The sequence below is a fragment of the Pholis gunnellus genome (assembly GCF_910591455.1).
Source record: "Pholis gunnellus genome assembly, chromosome: 8".
Lineage (NCBI taxonomy): Eukaryota > Metazoa > Chordata > Actinopteri > Perciformes > Pholidae > Pholis > Pholis gunnellus.
Genome location: NC_136534.1, coordinates 5,250,859 through 5,267,585, shown reverse-complemented (window position 1 = coordinate 5,267,585; position 16,727 = coordinate 5,250,859). Strand labels below are relative to the sequence as shown.

Here is a 16,727-nt window from a genome sequence, read left to right as displayed (position 1 = left end):
TTGCTTTTTCCGAATTAACGGTAAAATAGATGACTAAAACGTACACGGACCGACCACTAATTCACCAAATTGTTGTTTGCTAACCGAAAAAATAAGTAGAAAAAGAGTGATCTCTGATCAACTGTACACATGTAATCAACCCTCCGAAGCAGAAGGTGGCGGTACTGAGCTTAGATGGTATTTAATTTAATACGCTGGTTGCCAACCGCTGTAATGTAACCAAACGTTACCAACCCCAAAACGCGAAGAAGAAGAAGAAGAACGCGAAGAAGAAAGCTATCCTCATTGAAGTTAACCCACAGCTCGTACAGCATGTAGTGCATCATTCTTTTTCATTTAAACATGTATATTCCTACAAAGCAACTAGGTTAACTAGTGTAGAAATCAATAAGATAATCCCACAGGGGTTAACGTTGACATTAGTGGTTAGCTGGTTGATACGGTAACGTTAGAGTTAGGTTCTTTGCTGGTTCTTTGCTAGCTTAGCTACCGTCTGTTGTGCTAGCTAACGCTACATAGCTCAGTAAAGAAGCTAAGCGTGTTAAGTCAACTCAGTCAGCGATTCATATCGAAAGCGGCAACAATATATACAGAAAGGTAAGCACAGTAATTGGTAACATTCATATCGTCATCATTCAAATAACGATAGACTTCAAATGAAACGATGATCCCCAGTGCAACTACTAACACCGCTATTTTTCTAAAAGCTGTAGCGCATTGTTTTTTGAAGGCTAAATGACAATTGATTATATTTCCAAGTATTCAGTAGTTACATTGTTGTGCACGTTATCTAGATTGAGGCATTGTTTGGCTGCTCTTTGATTAATGTTGTTGTTTCACAGCATGGCGCTCAAATCAGGAGAGGAGCGTCTGAAAGAGATGGAGGCTGAGATGGCTCTGTGAGTATAACTGCTTTATACTCTCTCTACGTTTTTAACTTATTCCAAGTGCTACCTAGCAACACTAGCAAGTATATTGTATCTGGGCGTAGAGAAAATCAGGTGGGCCTAACTCCAACACAATTAGGTTGCTGTTACCATACAATGATGGTATGTATCATTAAGACACATGCGGATTACAAGAATCTATGAGTTGCTCTACCGCTCACAGTACGAGATATTCGTGTTGTCCCAGGCTGATGTCATGTCAATGTTAGATTGATCTCACACCAGGTGTCACTCACTAATGTCATTTCACTTGGAGAAACCTAAGACTGGATAAAATGATCACAATATTACAAGAAAACTGTTTGAGAGTTCACTGTGGGGCAGATTTGCTGCAGTTTTTAGATGCCTTCTTACCCAGGCACGTATCAAACATCTCAAACTCTCAGCGACTCCGACTATAACTCTCTGATTCTATTTGCAGACAGTAGAGGTCGACCAGTTGATCGGTTTGGCCCGATTAATCGGAGGCTCGACCCACGAAGTCAGTTGGGGGCCTGAGATGCATTTAAATCAAAGTTAACTTGATACAAGACAGCTTTATTCCTGAATCATTAGTATGATGAGGTTGCTGGTTATAGTACGCCATTCTTATTACACTGAAAATAACTGCTGCTCTACCGAATGCATGCAGTCTGTGTTTAGTTCACAGGCATGGTCGTTACAACTTAGCTCGCCGTAAGTGCAAGCTCAGCACAACTAAGGGCCATGTCTGATCGTCTGAGGCCGATTCATCGGTATCGACTTTTTCCTGTCGTCATTATACCAGCCTTTAAAACTCCACTATTGATCGACGTCTAATAAATTCAGACAAACATACTCTTTGTTAAGTGTAACTGCAAGAATGTCATTCTTTGATTTCTCTTCATGTTTTATAACTCATTTATTTGTGGTATGCATTTAAATAAGAAGTTATTGTCTGCTTCATCTTGGGGTAAAACGGCCCAAAAGGGAATCTTGTCGTTAACCCTTGAAGAACACTGTTGGCGATCTGACCCCCAGTGTAAATGCCCGTCTGTCTCCGTGCTTGTCTTGCTGCAGTTTTGAGCAGGAGGTTCTCGGCGGTCCGGTGCCAGCGCCAGGAAGCCCCCCTCTCATGGAGGCCTTGCCCATAGCTCTTTCTGTCCCAGCGGTTGAAATGGTGCGACACATTATCGGCACCAACACCTACAGACAGGTTTGTACCACGCTAGTAGTACCTGATAGTGGTGTACTCCCCAGACTGCTCGTAGTTCAGTCATGAATGTGCTTCTTTTGTCTGAATGGCAAACTGCTGTAAAATAGAGCTGCTGATGGAGAAAATGATGTTTCCGATTCTTTGTGAACAACATTGACCCTGTCGTCTTGTTTGCTGCCGTTGGTCCTCTCTCTCTCTCTCTCTTTTAGGTCCAGCAGACATTAGATGCCAGAGCTGCTAGTTTCGTTGGTCCTCCACCGCCGGTCTTTGCAGGACCAGGTGAACATAAACTCTATCCGTAAACACTAACTATGGTTTTACAGTAATATACCCGGTTATGATAGTTTTCAATTATGTTGAGTTTGTTTTTATTTTATTCAATTTAGGTTTTCAGAGTGTGTTTGCTAGTTTTAGTTTAGTTTCAGGATTTCAGAAAGGTGTAGTTTTTAGTTTTGATGTAGTTTTTAGTTTCACCGTTTCTTGGTTTGTTTTAGTTAAGACCAGGTGTGATGTCTGCTGCTACATATTCATACACAATACATGAATGGAGAACTGTGTAGTAATGGCCATAATGTTTGAATCTTGTACTCTTTCACTACCACACTTGTTACATTCATTTAAAATGTATTTTCATTTGTGTTTGAAACCAGGCAACCAATATAACTTCAGTTTATCATTTCAGAGTTTTTCTTAAAGTATATCATTTTTTATTTAAATTCAGTTTATGACTATTTTATTACCTCTTATTTTCATTTTGTTTATTATAATAACCCTGAATATACCATGCGGCAAGTACAGTCCCTGACAAAAGTCTTGTCACTTATCCATTTTGTAGAAACAGCAGCTTATAACCTGACTTTTAATTAATCCATTGGTTTCAGAAATGGCTCATATGAAAGCTAAAACCCTCCCAAATTATGTTTAATATACTAAAATAAATTTGCTTCACTGAAGAAAGATTGATCATTTAATGAACACAGAAAGGTCAGATTTTGGCAAGACAAAAGTTTTGTCGCCTACAGAGACTAATGCGAAAATTGAACAAATAATTTACTTCAAATACAAAAATATGTTGCATAACATCAGTGAATTAAGTAGTGGTGCTGTGAGATCCATATTTAATACCTTGTATGACTTCCATGAGCTTGAAGGACTGAATCCATGCGGTTCGACAATGATTCATACAATTTATTGATGAAGTCATCAGGAATAGCACAGAAAGCAGTCTTACATGCCTCCCAGAGTTCATCAAGATGCTTTGGTTTCGTCTTCCATGCTTCCGCTTTCATTCTACCCCAGACATGCTCAATGATGTTCATGTCTGGTGACTGGGCTGGCCAGTCCTGGAGCACCATGATCTTCTTCGCCTTGAGGAACTTTGATGTATGCGATCCTGCTGCAAAATTTGACCCCTTTTATGGTTGGGAATGTAAGAGGTAGCTAATACTTCTTGATATTGTAGGCTATTGATATTGCCTTCCACCCTGCAAATCTCTCGCACACCCCCATACTGGATGTAACCCCAGACCATGATTTTTCCGCCACCAAACTTAAATGTTTTCTGGGTGAATCTCGGATCCATGCGGGCTCCAGTAGGTCTCCTGTAATATTTGCGGCGGCTGTGATGTAATTCAACCGAAGATTCATCTGAGAAATCCACCTTCTGCCACTTTTCCAGCGTCCATCCTTTTAGCAGGCTGTGGGCCTTGGAATTGCCTTTTGTTTAGTGATGGTTTCTGGGCACTGATTCGACCATGGAGGCCATTTCGAGACAGAATTCTACAAACTGTCCTGGCTGACACGGGGACTTGAGGTGACCAGGCCTGGTGGAGCTCTGCTGCAGTGAAAAAGGGGCTGGCCTTGGATTTTCGAGCCAACAAACGGTCCTCCCGAGCAGTTGTTTTGCGGGGTCTGCTGGACCTGGGCTTGTCAAAAACATCTCCAGTCTCTTCAATTCTTTTTCTTATTCTTTGTACTTGATGCTGAGACACATTGAAGGTGTCAGCCACCTCAGCAGTGGATCTGGTCTTCAGCCTCTTGATAATCAACGCTTTGGTCTCAGGGTGAATCTTAGGCATGATGTCAGAGGTCAAGTTGCAGTTGATGTGAAGGTCTGGTGTGCTGGGGTTCTTTTTATACACACCCACTAATTGATTGATCAATTATTGATCACAGGTGAGACTGTAATCTAGGATTGGGTGCATCATATGACAAGGCGACAAGACTTTTGTCTTTGCAAAAACTGACTCAGTGGGCTTTACCAAACTGTGAACGTTAGAATGCTTTTCAGCAGTTTTGTTTGGCACCAAAACATTATTTCAAAAGCTGTTGGGATTGAAATTAGCCATTTCTTGTAAAAAAAATAGATTACAAATATATTTGAGGGGCACTTAAGGTCAACTTGTACCCAAGCGACAAGACTTTTGTCAGGGACTGTACTATGTTCATCATCATTCAAAGTATATATACATATATCATTTTATAATGGAGACATGTCTCCTTGACACTAACTGTGTGACTTGTGTCCGTCCCAGTCCCTCCAGTACGTCCTCCCATGCTGAGACCAGCCTTCGTCCCCCATATCCTGCAGAGACCTGGTAAGGTTCCTTCTAGAGAAGTGTTTCCTCTTCAAATCCCACATTCATGAGAACCTGTCTCTCACTCTGGGTTTGTGATGTGTCTGAATTTAAGATATTTAAACGTCCTTTTCTTTCCTCTGGCACTCCTGCTTGACTCTGCTGCCGTGTGTGTGTGTGTGTGTGTGTGTGTGTGTGTGTGTGTGTGTGTGTGTGTGTGTGTGTGTGTGTGTGTGTGTGTGTGTGTGTGTGTGTGTGTGTGTGTGTGTGTGTGTGTGTGTGTGTGTGTGTGTGTGTGTGTGTGTGTGTTGACAGTTGGTCCGAGGATGCAGATGATGCGTGGTCCTCCAATAGCTCCTCCTCTGCCCCGGCCCCCTCCACCTCCTCCCATGATGCTCCCTCCTTCCATGCAGGGCCAGACCCATCCGGGTGCCCCTCACCCCAACCAGCACATGGCCGCCCACCCTCAGGTCAGAGCTCACAGTTTGGCACAACATCTGTTTTCACCTCGTCAGTCTGCGTGATTGCACACTGTCATCAGTTACTCTTCCTACAAACACAAAGAATATGGGGTTCAACTTTATTTCTCTCTTGTGTCATCACCATTGCTTTTGTTATCCTGCAACCTGCCTTAAGTTCCCTCCGTGTCTGTCCAGGTCCGCAATATGGTCTCGATGGGCCCGCCCTCAAGACAGGGAGCCCCGCCTCCCGTCAAGCAGACGCCGTCGATCATCCAAGCGGCACCGACCGTGTACTCCGCTCCTCCGGTCTCGTCTGGACACAAAAGAGTTGACGTTCGAGCTCTGAGACAAGCCAGAATGGTATTTGCACGTCGAAGCGTCATGAGCGCACCTTGTGTGCTTGATCTGTCGCTTCATGTGATTTTTTAAAATATTTTGTGATGGAATCGCTTCCTGAACGGAGAGGGGTTCCTTTTGTGTCATGGTGTATTTAAGAGGTAAACATGAGGACTAAAGGAATAACTAGACTTTTATAATAACTCTGATTTGAATAAAGTCCCTTTCCCGCTGGAATGAAACCCTCTAACATCTGGCTTTTGTCTTCAGTGGGAGAAGTTACAATCAGCGTTCATTCCCGGGACATTGATATTGGACAGTGATGTAAACATGACTGCCCGATGGACTCCCTGACTTTTGCACCTTTTTCTGTGCGTTGAAGTATATAATGAATAAAATCAATTTAATAAAAAGAAGAAACCCCCGTAACTGTTTACTCATCCTGTTGTCGGGTGTGTTTGTGATGTCAAACGTGACACACCAGAAAAGAAAGATATACGGGTCCAGTGGCAATATGACAGAATTCAGTTTCTAGCGGGATGCCCCGTGTTTAAAAAGGCTGCAGGTAATGTTGGTGGATTAAGGCTTTACGTAATGCTGCGTGGTGTGTGTGGAGGAATCTGCTGCCGTTGTGTTGGCGTGATCCAGTGTGTCTCATGTGTGTCTCATGTGTGTCTCATGTGTGTCTCATGCGTGCCTCATGCGTGCCTCATGCGTGTCTCATGTGTGCCTCATGTGTGCCTCATGTGTGTCTCATGTGTGTCTCATGTGTGTCTCATGCGTGCCTCATGCGTGCCTCACGCGTGCCTCATGCGTGTCTCATGTGTGCCTCATGTGTGTCTCATGTGTGCCTCATGTGTGTCTCATGTGTGTCTCATGCGTGCCTCATGCGTGCCTCACGCGTGCCTCATGCGTGTCTCATGTGTGCCTCATGTGTGTCTCATGTGTGTCTCATGTGTGTCTCATGTGTGCCTCATGTGTGCCTCATGTGTGCCTCATGTGTGCCTCATGTGTGTCTCATGTGTGTCTCATGTGTGTCTCATGTGTGCCTCATGTGTGTCTCATGTGTGCCTCACGTGTGCCTCACGTGTGCCTCACGTGTGCCTCACGTGTGTCTCACGTGTGTCTCATGTGGCTCTTGTGGCTCTTTCAGGAGGAGCTGGCGGCGCGGGTAGCAGAGCAGCAGGCAGCGGTGATGGCGGCGGGTCTGCTGGACAAGAAGGAGAGCGAAGACAGCGGCGCCGTCATTGGACCCAGCATGCCTGAGCCCGACCCCCCCCACACCGAGGTACACTGAACACAGACATTAGTCACATGTGATAGTTGAAGGACACTTTGGTAATTGATTACATTATTAACTTTAATTGCACTTGGACAATTAGCTGGGAATTCAGTTACATAAAAAAACATTTATTTATGGTATTGTCATCATTTTATAGGGGATTTATTTTTGCCATCCCCGCGTATATGATGTGTGTGTTTGCTGTCACGAGCTCTACTGCCATGAATAGAACATACACTGAAGATGGAAATGTTTCTGAGATGCAGAATCAGGGAATCTGACACCCAAACCAATCCAACGTCCACCAAAAGTGGTTTCACTTTTTTGTAAATTGGTCACAATATTTAGCGTCACCGAGCAACATTCCCTCTGAGCCACAGAGAGAAGCGTAGACTGTGATACAGCATGATGTATTACCGCCGCGTGTGTCATCGCAGCTATCTGTATTTGCAATTGGAAAAACTGGATAACGTACAATTTTAACATTAATATTTTCAATGGACTTATTTTCTTTTAAAAAGCGGTTAAGAAGAGACGATTAGTAGATGTGTACACAATGTTCTTACCAAAGCTGAGAGCAATGAAGAACTGCTACAGAACAGAGTGGAATGAAGGAAGGAACGTTTACAACTCACAACGAAATGTTTAATTTAGGATACAGACAGTATAGTATTGATAAATGACGAGAATCTACTAAACTCATAATTTGACCCCAGCTCCTCAGATGGAGGTTTAAAATGTGACTCCCTCACACATGTCTTTTGTTTTTTTGTTCAAATAAAAAAAGACTTGGAGGAACATAGACGGATTTAAAGAACTTACATTTTCATGCTCTTAGAAACTGTTTGCTGAATAACTGGACGGCAAATTCGCCGCAGTCTAGCACCTAGACTTTAAAAATGGAAAACATTATTGAAATATCACCTCTTAAGTATTGAAAGGACAAGTTCAGAGGACAGCAAGGAGGCGAAACAATTTCACAAGGTTGCGGAGCTCAATTTATAAAGAATGTCGATATCCACACATTTTAAGGAACCCTGTGTGTGTGTGTGTGTGTGTGTGTGTGTGTGTGTGTGTGTGTGTGTGTGTGTGTGTGTGTGTGTGTGTGTGTGTGTGTGTGTGTGTGTGTGTGTGTGTGTGTGTGTGTGTGTGTGTGTGTGTGTGTGTGTGTGTGTGTGTGTGTGTGTCGCAGCCTGTGGAAAGTGCTACAGAGGACAAAAAGAGAGCGAGGGCGGAGAAGGTGAAGAAGTGTATCCGTACTGCAGCGGGGACCAGCTGGGAGGACGCCAGTCTGTTGGACTGGGAATCAGGTACAAAGGCTGCTGGGACAGACGGACTCTGTCTTCAGTTTAAACAGCACCGTCACCAGGAGAGGTGCAGGTTCTAGGAACGACATACATTACGTTTCCACATGACCACTGCTAGTTTCAGGGGTCTGAAGAAGACGTAGATAAAATTGGCAGTTTGTGTAATATGACCATATGCAGAAAAATGTACCAACTGTTGTGGTGACGTACGGAAACCCGACTCATTCTTTCACTCCACACATGTTGGATGTCACTTAGCTGCTGTCTGGAACAAATAAGAGTAATTAAATGACATATGGCCGGGTGATGTCGATGCTTTTACTTCCTGATCCCCTGCTGCAGGCTAAAGGTAACACTGTCTGAGTCTTAACACCTTTGTGTGAATCCTGTTTGCAGATGACTTCCGTATATTCTGCGGTGATCTCGGCAACGAGGTGAATGATGACATCCTGGCCAGAGCCTTCAGCAGATACCCGTCTTTCCTCAAAGCTAAGGTTGGCGTGACTTTTTAATGTTTTATTTGCTTTGTTTACCCAGTCACGTGAGTTGATGGAAACGCAACATATTTGTTTTTTTTAATACTTCTTAAAGCCTTTTTCGTGATTAATATATACGTCAATACATTTATTTCAAGCTGGCGTTTTATGTCATGTGTACTTTCAGAGCGTGAATATTACGCGCCAAAAACTCATTTTTCTTTTGCTCGCTGAGCATTTAGCAGAGCAGAGAGTAGACGTGTCTGTCTCACCGTGTGCACATCGTGAGACAAATGAAACGCTCACGACATTTGTCCTCATCAGGTGGTGAGAGACAAACGCACAGGAAAGACCAAAGGCTACGGCTTCGTCAGCTTCAAGGATCCAAACGACTACGTCAGAGCCATGCGAGAGATGAACGGTCAGTCTGAGCGCACACACACACACACACACAGGGTCATGTTGGCACGTGGGGGCTTTCGATGGTCCTTGCTGTAGATCTGGAGTTGGTCAGTAATCTGCTGCCTCTCTCTCTCTCTCTCTCTCTCTCTCTCTCTCTCTCTCTCTGTACAGGAAAGTATGTCGGCAGTCGTCCCATCAAACTGAGGAAGAGCATGTGGAAGGACCGCAACATGGAAGTGGTGCGCAAGAAGCAGAAAGAGAAGAAGAAACTGGGCCTCAGATAGGGACAGTGTGTGTGTGTGTGTGTGTGTGTGTGCGCGCGTGTGTGTTGTGTTACCCAGTGGACCAACAACATTGCGTAGAGCGTGACTCTCATTGGGATCTGTTCGATCAGGAGACGTACTGAGATTGTATAGGTGTCGACTCTTTTTTCTTCCTTAAATAAAACCATAATTTCTTAGTTGTTATGGTCACTGTTCATTTTACCAGGAGACATTTCTACTACTTGTACGAGTACTGATTGGGATTGAAAGTCATTGGTTGGTCGCTGTATTTATATTAGTTGTTCCCTTATTCACCTTTTGGCTTGTGACCTCGTTATGGACATGAGGTGAAAGAATCCAGGATTTCACGAGGAAAAGACAGTCTGTCAAATAACTTGTTCTTTACTTTTTATTTATATGACCCAAAATCACAAATGTTCCTCAGAGGACTTTACATATGTACAACGTATCTAACCCTGAAAGCAATAACAGAAATCTGTAAAAATGAGTGGATGTCAATAACAGCAGGTCATATGCGTCAAAACAATCGGGCTTTACTGTACTTAAAGTGCAAGTCACATCAGCAGGAGAATCAGATGTGCTGAAAAGCATTAATTATAATAAATATAATGATAAAGCCTGTTTGAACCAGATAATGTGTGAATATTCAGACACTGTTTATCAACACAACCTCATTATATTAAGACACTAATATTACAATTCAATATTGACTCTACGCGGTGGTGCTGAAGAAAGTCATGAGTCTTGGCATCTCCGGGGAAGATAAAGAAATATAAAATGTTTTACATATAGGACACTGATTCTCAACACTCGTCCTTTAAAAAAAAAACAATATTTCTACATGCTGTCATGTTCCAGTGTTGACCAGCTCCGTCAGACTGTTCCCAATAGCTCCTCTGCAGCGGTTCGTCCGCCGAAGATGACGTCGTTGACTGACACGCCGTCATAGGAGGAGCCAATCAGAGACAGCGAGAGACTCTTCTCCTTTATGAAGCTGCGCATGGACTCTGCAGAGGCAGACAGACCCACCTTACAATGACGTTTCACCACAAGCTGTGAAGGTTTAGTTTTCAGGTGTAATGTCTACTCACCTACTCTCCGATAGTGTCCTTGATAGTACTGAGGTATACAGTCCTGACGAGAGGAAAAACACCAAAGACTTCATCACATTTACAAAGATGCAGTAACGGTATTTAACATGAGTGGGTAACTGGTTCAGAGGTATCATTCATGGACACAGACACAGTCCTGTCTTACCCTCTGTAGAGTCACCCGACTCCAGCGGGGCGCTGTGGTGACTCCCAGGTGGCTGCTCACCGCCTCCGTGGCTCTTGCTAAAAGTTGCTCCTCCGTCACCGCCTCTGGGGCCCCAAACGCTTCCTGGAACCAGGCGCCACCCATCATCACCTAGGAGACAAGTTCACAGGTGAGCTGGACCAGAGCCGCATGGCTGGGCTGCTTACGTGCTCTTCGCTGTAGGTTTTGACAATCAGCAGCTTTGCTTTTAAAGCTGCAATAATCCATATTTTTATACGATCAAATGATTGTGTGTTATGTCACACATAGTGATGAGGCCGCACGGAGTTATCACCGGGGAGCCTTTTAGTGTCCTTCAGCTCATTGTTTTGGTTTTGCTGTGTTGTGTCGTCAAAGTGTTTCACCTTCCCTGAACCCAACCAGAACAGCTCTGTAACCCTCACCAGAACGTTATGCAAATTTAAGACCAAAACGAGCCAGATGTTGGTGGAGATCAAACCAGAGTAAACGTAGGACTTGCGTTTATCATGTGGACACAAACGTGTCTCCAAATGAATGATGTTTCTCTGTGTGTGTAAAAGGGTAACTGTTTGCCAACACGTTCAACAGAACTGTATGAAGTTATAATATGTCAGATGTGTTTACGGCCACCGTGATGCTTACAAAGCATTTTCAATATTAAGGTTTAGTGTTGAACAACTGTTGTTGGATCTCAAACAGTTCTGTCTGTCTCCACCTCTAATTAACTAATCTTAATTTGTTTTAGTGCAACGACAAAGCAGAAGATCATGTGTTTCACTAGCTGATCAGAGACGTTGCCCAGGTAAACGGGTCAACGTGTGAGTGAGTGAGTGTAGCGTACCGTCAGTCTAGTAGTCTGTCCGTCGGGCCTGTTGTGTTGAGGGAAGGGAACAGAGTCGTAGACCACTCCGAGTAAAGCCCGATCCTCTGACGATGGAACCAGGTGACCAAACCCCTGACAACAAACAACACAATGTCAGCGGGCTGTGTGTGTGTGTGTGTGTGTGTGTGTGTGTGTGTGTGTGTGTGTTTCCGACTGTAGTTCTCACCTCTACAGGCAGGACGGAACCCTCATACTCCAGATTTACCACGGCAACTGTTACCGTGGAGATGTCCTGCAGCAGCTGGATGAGAGGTTGACAGGAGGAGGGCAGGACTGAGGAGAGGGCTGAGGGGCAGAGAGAGGAGTGAAGGCAGGAAAATGATTTATTATTTTCTTCTGTCGTTTTTCTTGTGGGTTCCATTGTGTTCGGATTAGCTCAATAATAATCATCAGAGGACACCAGGAGAGCCGACTGATGTGATCCAGTGTGCATTCCTCTCTATTCCCGTCATGGAAGACAAAAGCACTTGCCTTTAGCGGGCAGTGCAGAGATGATGTGGTCAGCTGACATGACTCCATCCTCCAATGTGATCTACACACAAACACACACAAGCTTCTCAAATCTCCTCCTCTCTTCGGTGCACTGTACATTGTCAAACGTTAAAAGTTACCGTTGATGATTTCCATTATAAGCTAGTCCTGCAGACAGGGGGACTAACTAGCCGTGCAAAACCAGCTACCATCCCATTCAACGTCACATTCAGTTAAATGTATTTAGTGTTCCTCACTCACCGTCCACCCAGAGGCTGAAGGACTGATGTGTTGAACAGCTGCCTCTCTGTGAAGCTGCACTCTGCCGCTCCGCTGCAGGTACTCAGTGATGGACTCTGGGAGGGACTCCACTCCTCTGCTCAGGGACCACTGGGCCCAAGACTCCTCAACAGATCGTTGAGCCAGAGGGCCAGGGGGGACCACAGGAGCCGGACCTGAGGGGTTTTCACACATACGACTTTAGTCCAATAAGGCCCAAAAGATCACAGACAGACACAAGACTGAAGGACTACAGCTTCAGAGCAGATCCAGTGCCTTAATAAATAGGTTTAATACGGGACAATAAAAGTCTCATCACATCCGTGTGCAGCATCTGACTCCAGGTTCTGTTCTTCTGTCGCTTTTTCTTCTTTCAGGCTGTGGCACAGAGAGGTGACATCCACATTTCTAATCCCGCCTACAAAGCTCTGATTGGTCCATTGTTTCTCCAACAGCAGCACCAAACAAACTACAGACTACAGACATGCTGCTGGTGATTCAGAGATGTGGAACCAGGCCAATGAGTTATGCATATCCTATCAGGTACTGTTTGACTGGGAGAGTTTCAATACTACTTGGTGCTGGGTTATATCGGTCAACACCCAGCTCTAGTAAAGACCCACAACAAAGAGGTTGATAAGATCTTGTCTGTTTTGAACTGATTTTTAGATTGTATGGGGGGGGGGTCATTCAGGTGTCTCTGCTGCTTAGTGTTATGTTCCCCTCACAAAGCTCAACAGGGAAAAGAAACAGAAGCAGCGTACCTGAGCCCAGCAGCATGCCCAGAGTCAGAGAGCCTCTGCGCTGCTCTGCATTGAACAAGGCAGGAAAACAGGAGCGCACACTCAGCTTCCTGCAGTCGCCGGCAAACACACCGCGACACAAACTGTCCACAGCTATGTCTGCCAGCTACACACACACACACACACACACACACAGGAAGACAATACAATATTTATCTTAGGCTGAGATGAATAAAGTGATCATTGTTAAAAGATGAGTTCACGTTGTTTTTGAGTCAATCACAGTAAAATCTGAATGAAGACCGCTCTGACCCCCCCCCCCCCCCCCACCTCCTTCCCCAGCCTCCTGGAAACAAACGAGTGGATGGACTCGTCGTCCTCCTTGCCCTTCTTCACCAGTATCTCCATGGCAACGCTCAGCAGGAGGGGACGAGAGAAGGGCGGCACGGTCCGCAGGAGTCCACTGTGAAGGAGGACGAGACGGAGAGCCAGGGGAGTTGATAAAGCGGGGGTTTGAACATGTTAGTCACCAGTCAAACCATCCTGTCAGAGTGTCTTCAGCGCTGACTCAGCGAACCTGACCTGATTCCTGAAGGCATCCTGTGGAGCTCTCTGTTGACGTACACGTATCTGTTCTTGGAGGCGACATGGCTGTAGGTGACGGGCAGAATCTCCCCCCCAAGACCCAGGTCATCCACCTACACTCACACACACACACACACACACACACACACACACACACACACACACACACACACACACACACACGCACACACTTTTTAATAATGACATTATTTTGAATGTCTCCAAAAATAGGGTAAAGTCATCATTTATGATGCACCAGCAGTCGTTTTCATCCGTAGTAATAAAGGGATGAAGTCCTGTCTTCCCTCGTCATGCTTTTTAAACTCACCATATTGAGTGTGTTGCGTCCCACCGCCCCAGCGGGTCGGATCCCTCTGGGTCCGTGTTCAAACACCGCCCCATCAGACCTCCTGGTGGACCACAGCCAACCTCCGACGCGACTGCTGGACTCCAATACAATGACCTGGAGGAGGACAAAAAGAGATAAACTCTGAGAAGTTGAGTCAGCACGATGTTGAAGTAGAACATACAGAGAGAGAGAGAGTCCACAGATTAAAGAGAAATGCAGCTGAACGTAGTGCTGAGGGGGCGAGTTGTCCTGTTCATGGACCAACACATTACAATTACAAGCTTTATCTGCTTAACTATATATTTAGCTCTGATTTCTTCTGATCATCTCCAAACACAGCCTGCACATTTCTATCTTTTCATCCAGGCACCCATTACATATTGTAATGACAATGGGATTATTATTGGTAGCAAGTGCAGATTGATTTGAAATGCATTTCTTCATAGAAATAGAAATAATAAAATAATTATTAATAATAAAGTAATCACTTAATAATAATTGAAATAACAATTGAAACACAAATTAATCTTAATATATATATATTTAAGTTTTTAACATAAATTAATTAATTCATAAATTAATATTCCTAACAGTAGCATGGTTTGAAAATGGTTAGTTGTGATTGGCTTGTCCTAATATGTGGCAGGGTGCATCTTCTTCACCTCCTTATGACACGCTACACCACAACCAGCTCAGTACTGCCTCCTGTGGCCGACGGACAGAACACACACACTCCATCTACAGATAGCTGTCCTGTGTTGTGTTTTTATTTTTCTACAAAGATTAAGAATTATTATTTCTTACTTATTTGATTATTCCTGGAGGAGATGTTCTTCATTTCAGGCTGCGTCTGCTGTAAAACACTTTAGGAAGCCCCGGTACTGTATCCACAGATGTGTGTGTGTGTGTGTGTGTGTGTGTGTGTGTGTGTGTGTGTGTGTGTGTGTGTGTGTGTGTGTGTGTGTGTGTGTGTGTGTGTGTGTGTGTGTGTGTGTGTGTGTTACCTTGGTAACCTGGGGGCTCTTGCACAGGTAGTAAGATGCTGCCAGACCCCCGATCCCCCCTCCAAGGACGGCAACTGTTGTCATTGGCTGATTGCAAAACACAAGTGACACAAAAGGACGGTTCAGTGTGTATGTGGTCTGTACAGGTCTGTAGTGGGCCAGGGTGTGTCTGCTACATGAGGCCTGTTGATAATGATAAGGCGTCTCACTCTGTCCCCCAGCTGTCTGTCCAACTGTCTGTCTGCTGCAGACTAAAGCTCAGCCTCAGGCTGAGGACTTCTGGGACTTTTTCTTTTTAACTATTTAAAAGTGCCGAAATGAGCTGAAGCAGCATCTCCATCTTCTCTCCTACACACCAGTTTAACTGCTCTGTTTCCCTCATATTTGCTCGTTGGACAAAGGACGTCATATCTCCATTGTTATCTGTCTGCAGACGCTACACTACCTTACTTTCTTTGCTTCCTGTCTCACTTACATTACTTAACCAACCAAATTTATATAAAACATTTAGTATATAATATATTATTATTATTATTATAAAAGGTGATGTTTCCATATTGTTCATAATATAATATAATATATATTTTAAAGCTTTATGACATCGCTATGACTTGCTGATATGCCGGTACTTAGTTAGGATGCATATATTGTTACAATGTGTTTTTTAGCCCAGTGTTATGTAACGTTAATGCGAATAAATACATCACAAACAAACAAATATAATTCACACAGTGAACAGAGGCTGTTCTGTGAATGTTGGTGCTTATGAAAACAACACTAAGTGATGTGTGAGGGGCTAAACATGAGCTGACACTTCTTCACTTTGTGGTTTTTGAATTAATGTTAGCGTTAATAGACAGTGAGAAGTACCCGGATGCGGAGGATCCCTCTCGTCTAACCCTAACCTTATGGAACAAGAGCAGCCACCGCTAACTACACTGTAACTTCAGGGCAGAGTTATGGAGTCAAGCTAACGGAGCCTCTACTGTGGTGTAACGTCCACAGACACACGACACTGACTCCGCTGTATCTAGTTAGCTCAATGAGGATGAAAGGTTACCGGCGTTACCTTTATTTTTGAGAGCGGGGTCCCCGTTCAGCGTGCTTCTGTTTCAGGCACTGACTGTACGGCTCCATGGACCTTCTGTTACAACACCAGCAACCGAACTACTTCCGACCGGACTCCTTCAGAATAAAAGCCTCGTTTCTGTTTGATGTTTGACGGCATGCAGCAAACGATGACATGGTGCATTATCGCCCTCTATTGGTGTGGAGTGTGGCTCGATATTATAAATCCGGACAAATACTATTACCCCTACTTATACCCCTATTACGACTACTGCGCTATCTTTTGGGGGTTTGACACAGATTTTCGAAATTCTTTAAAGTTTTTAAGTTATTCTCATTTCCATACCATCCATTCATATAAAGACTGGATAATATATGCAAACACCATTCCAACGTCCATACCTTTATTTATATTTAAGACAAGACTGACTACATACTAATACACTTCTGTTTTAGTTCTCTCTCTCTTCAGTCCTTTCTAATAATTAATGTAAAACCTCAACACTGTAATGCACTATCATGTTATTCACATCTCATCAGGACAGAATCAGAATATGCACACTATTGTATCACGTGAATGTATAAACCGTTATATCACCATCAATACAAAACAAAAACAAAAATGGAAAGATAATGTCAGATATTTATTCAAATCATACATCACACATGAGTGAACAAGACTTTTGGTTTTTGAAATCTGTTGTATTTGATTTTGTAGTAGTCACACATGAATGTGAATGTGAAGCTAATTTTTATGTTTTCCTTCTCTTCTTCTCCGCCCAGACGAGTCCAGAGTTTTTCCTTTCCAAAACTGATGATGCC

At 44.0% G+C, this 16,727-nt stretch overlaps 2 protein-coding genes across 2 annotated transcripts; one reads left to right on the top strand and one right to left on the bottom strand.

Moving 5' to 3' along the window:
• Positions 1-9,524, top strand: rbm42 (RNA binding motif protein 42). The gene is made up of 12 exons (XM_079164991.1): positions 1-597; positions 843-899; positions 1,986-2,121; positions 2,331-2,400; positions 4,656-4,718; positions 5,013-5,167; positions 5,354-5,518; positions 6,648-6,782; positions 7,969-8,086; positions 8,480-8,577; positions 8,884-8,980; positions 9,133-9,524. Exons 2-12 carry the CDS (start codon positions 844-846, stop codon positions 9,243-9,245), a joined length of 1,206 nt encoding a protein of 401 aa, XP_079021117.1. The 5' UTR covers positions 1-597; position 843; the 3' UTR covers positions 9,246-9,524.
• A 41-nt stretch (positions 9,525-9,565) lies between these two features.
• Positions 9,566-15,995, bottom strand: ppox (protoporphyrinogen oxidase). Its single transcript, XM_079164990.1, has 13 exons — positions 15,907-15,995; positions 14,838-14,924; positions 13,813-13,947; positions 13,482-13,597; positions 13,230-13,362; positions 12,921-13,065; positions 12,139-12,332; positions 11,878-11,938; positions 11,573-11,691; positions 11,365-11,478; positions 10,503-10,652; positions 10,337-10,379; positions 9,566-10,252 (listed from the first exon to the last, which is right to left on the bottom strand). The coding sequence occupies exons 2-13, from the start codon at positions 14,919-14,921 to the stop codon at positions 10,119-10,121; spliced, it is 1,428 nt and encodes a 475-aa protein (XP_079021116.1). The 5' UTR covers positions 14,922-14,924; positions 15,907-15,995; the 3' UTR covers positions 9,566-10,118.
• Positions 15,996-16,727: the final 732 nt, after the last annotated feature.

What these genes read in the sequence shown, in the direction of transcription:
- rbm42 (XM_079164991.1), top strand. Translation starts at nt 844, where the DNA reads ATGGCGCTCAAATCAGGAGAGGAGCGTCTGAAAGAGATGGAGGCTGAG. An exon ending in CCGACCCCCCCCACACCGAG is followed by an intron (nt 6,783 to 7,968) that starts GTACACTGAACA and finishes TGTGTGTCGCAG; the next exon opens with CCTGTGGAAAGTGCTACAGA. An exon ending in TCTGTTGGACTGGGAATCAG is followed by an intron (nt 8,087 to 8,479) that starts GTACAAAGGCTG and finishes TCCTGTTTGCAG; the next exon opens with ATGACTTCCGTATATTCTGC.
- ppox (XM_079164990.1), bottom strand. Translation starts at nt 14,921, where the DNA reads ATGACAACAGTTGCCGTCCTTGGAGGGGGGATCGGGGGTCTGGCAGCA. An exon ending in AGAGCCCCCAGGTTACCAAG is followed by an intron (nt 13,948 to 14,837) that starts GTAACACACACA and finishes GTCCTCCTCCAG; the next exon opens with GTCATTGTATTGGAGTCCAG. An exon ending in GTTCCGTCCTGCCTGTAGAG is followed by an intron (nt 11,479 to 11,572) that starts GTGAGAACTACA and finishes GTTTGTTGTCAG; the next exon opens with GGGTTTGGTCACCTGGTTCC.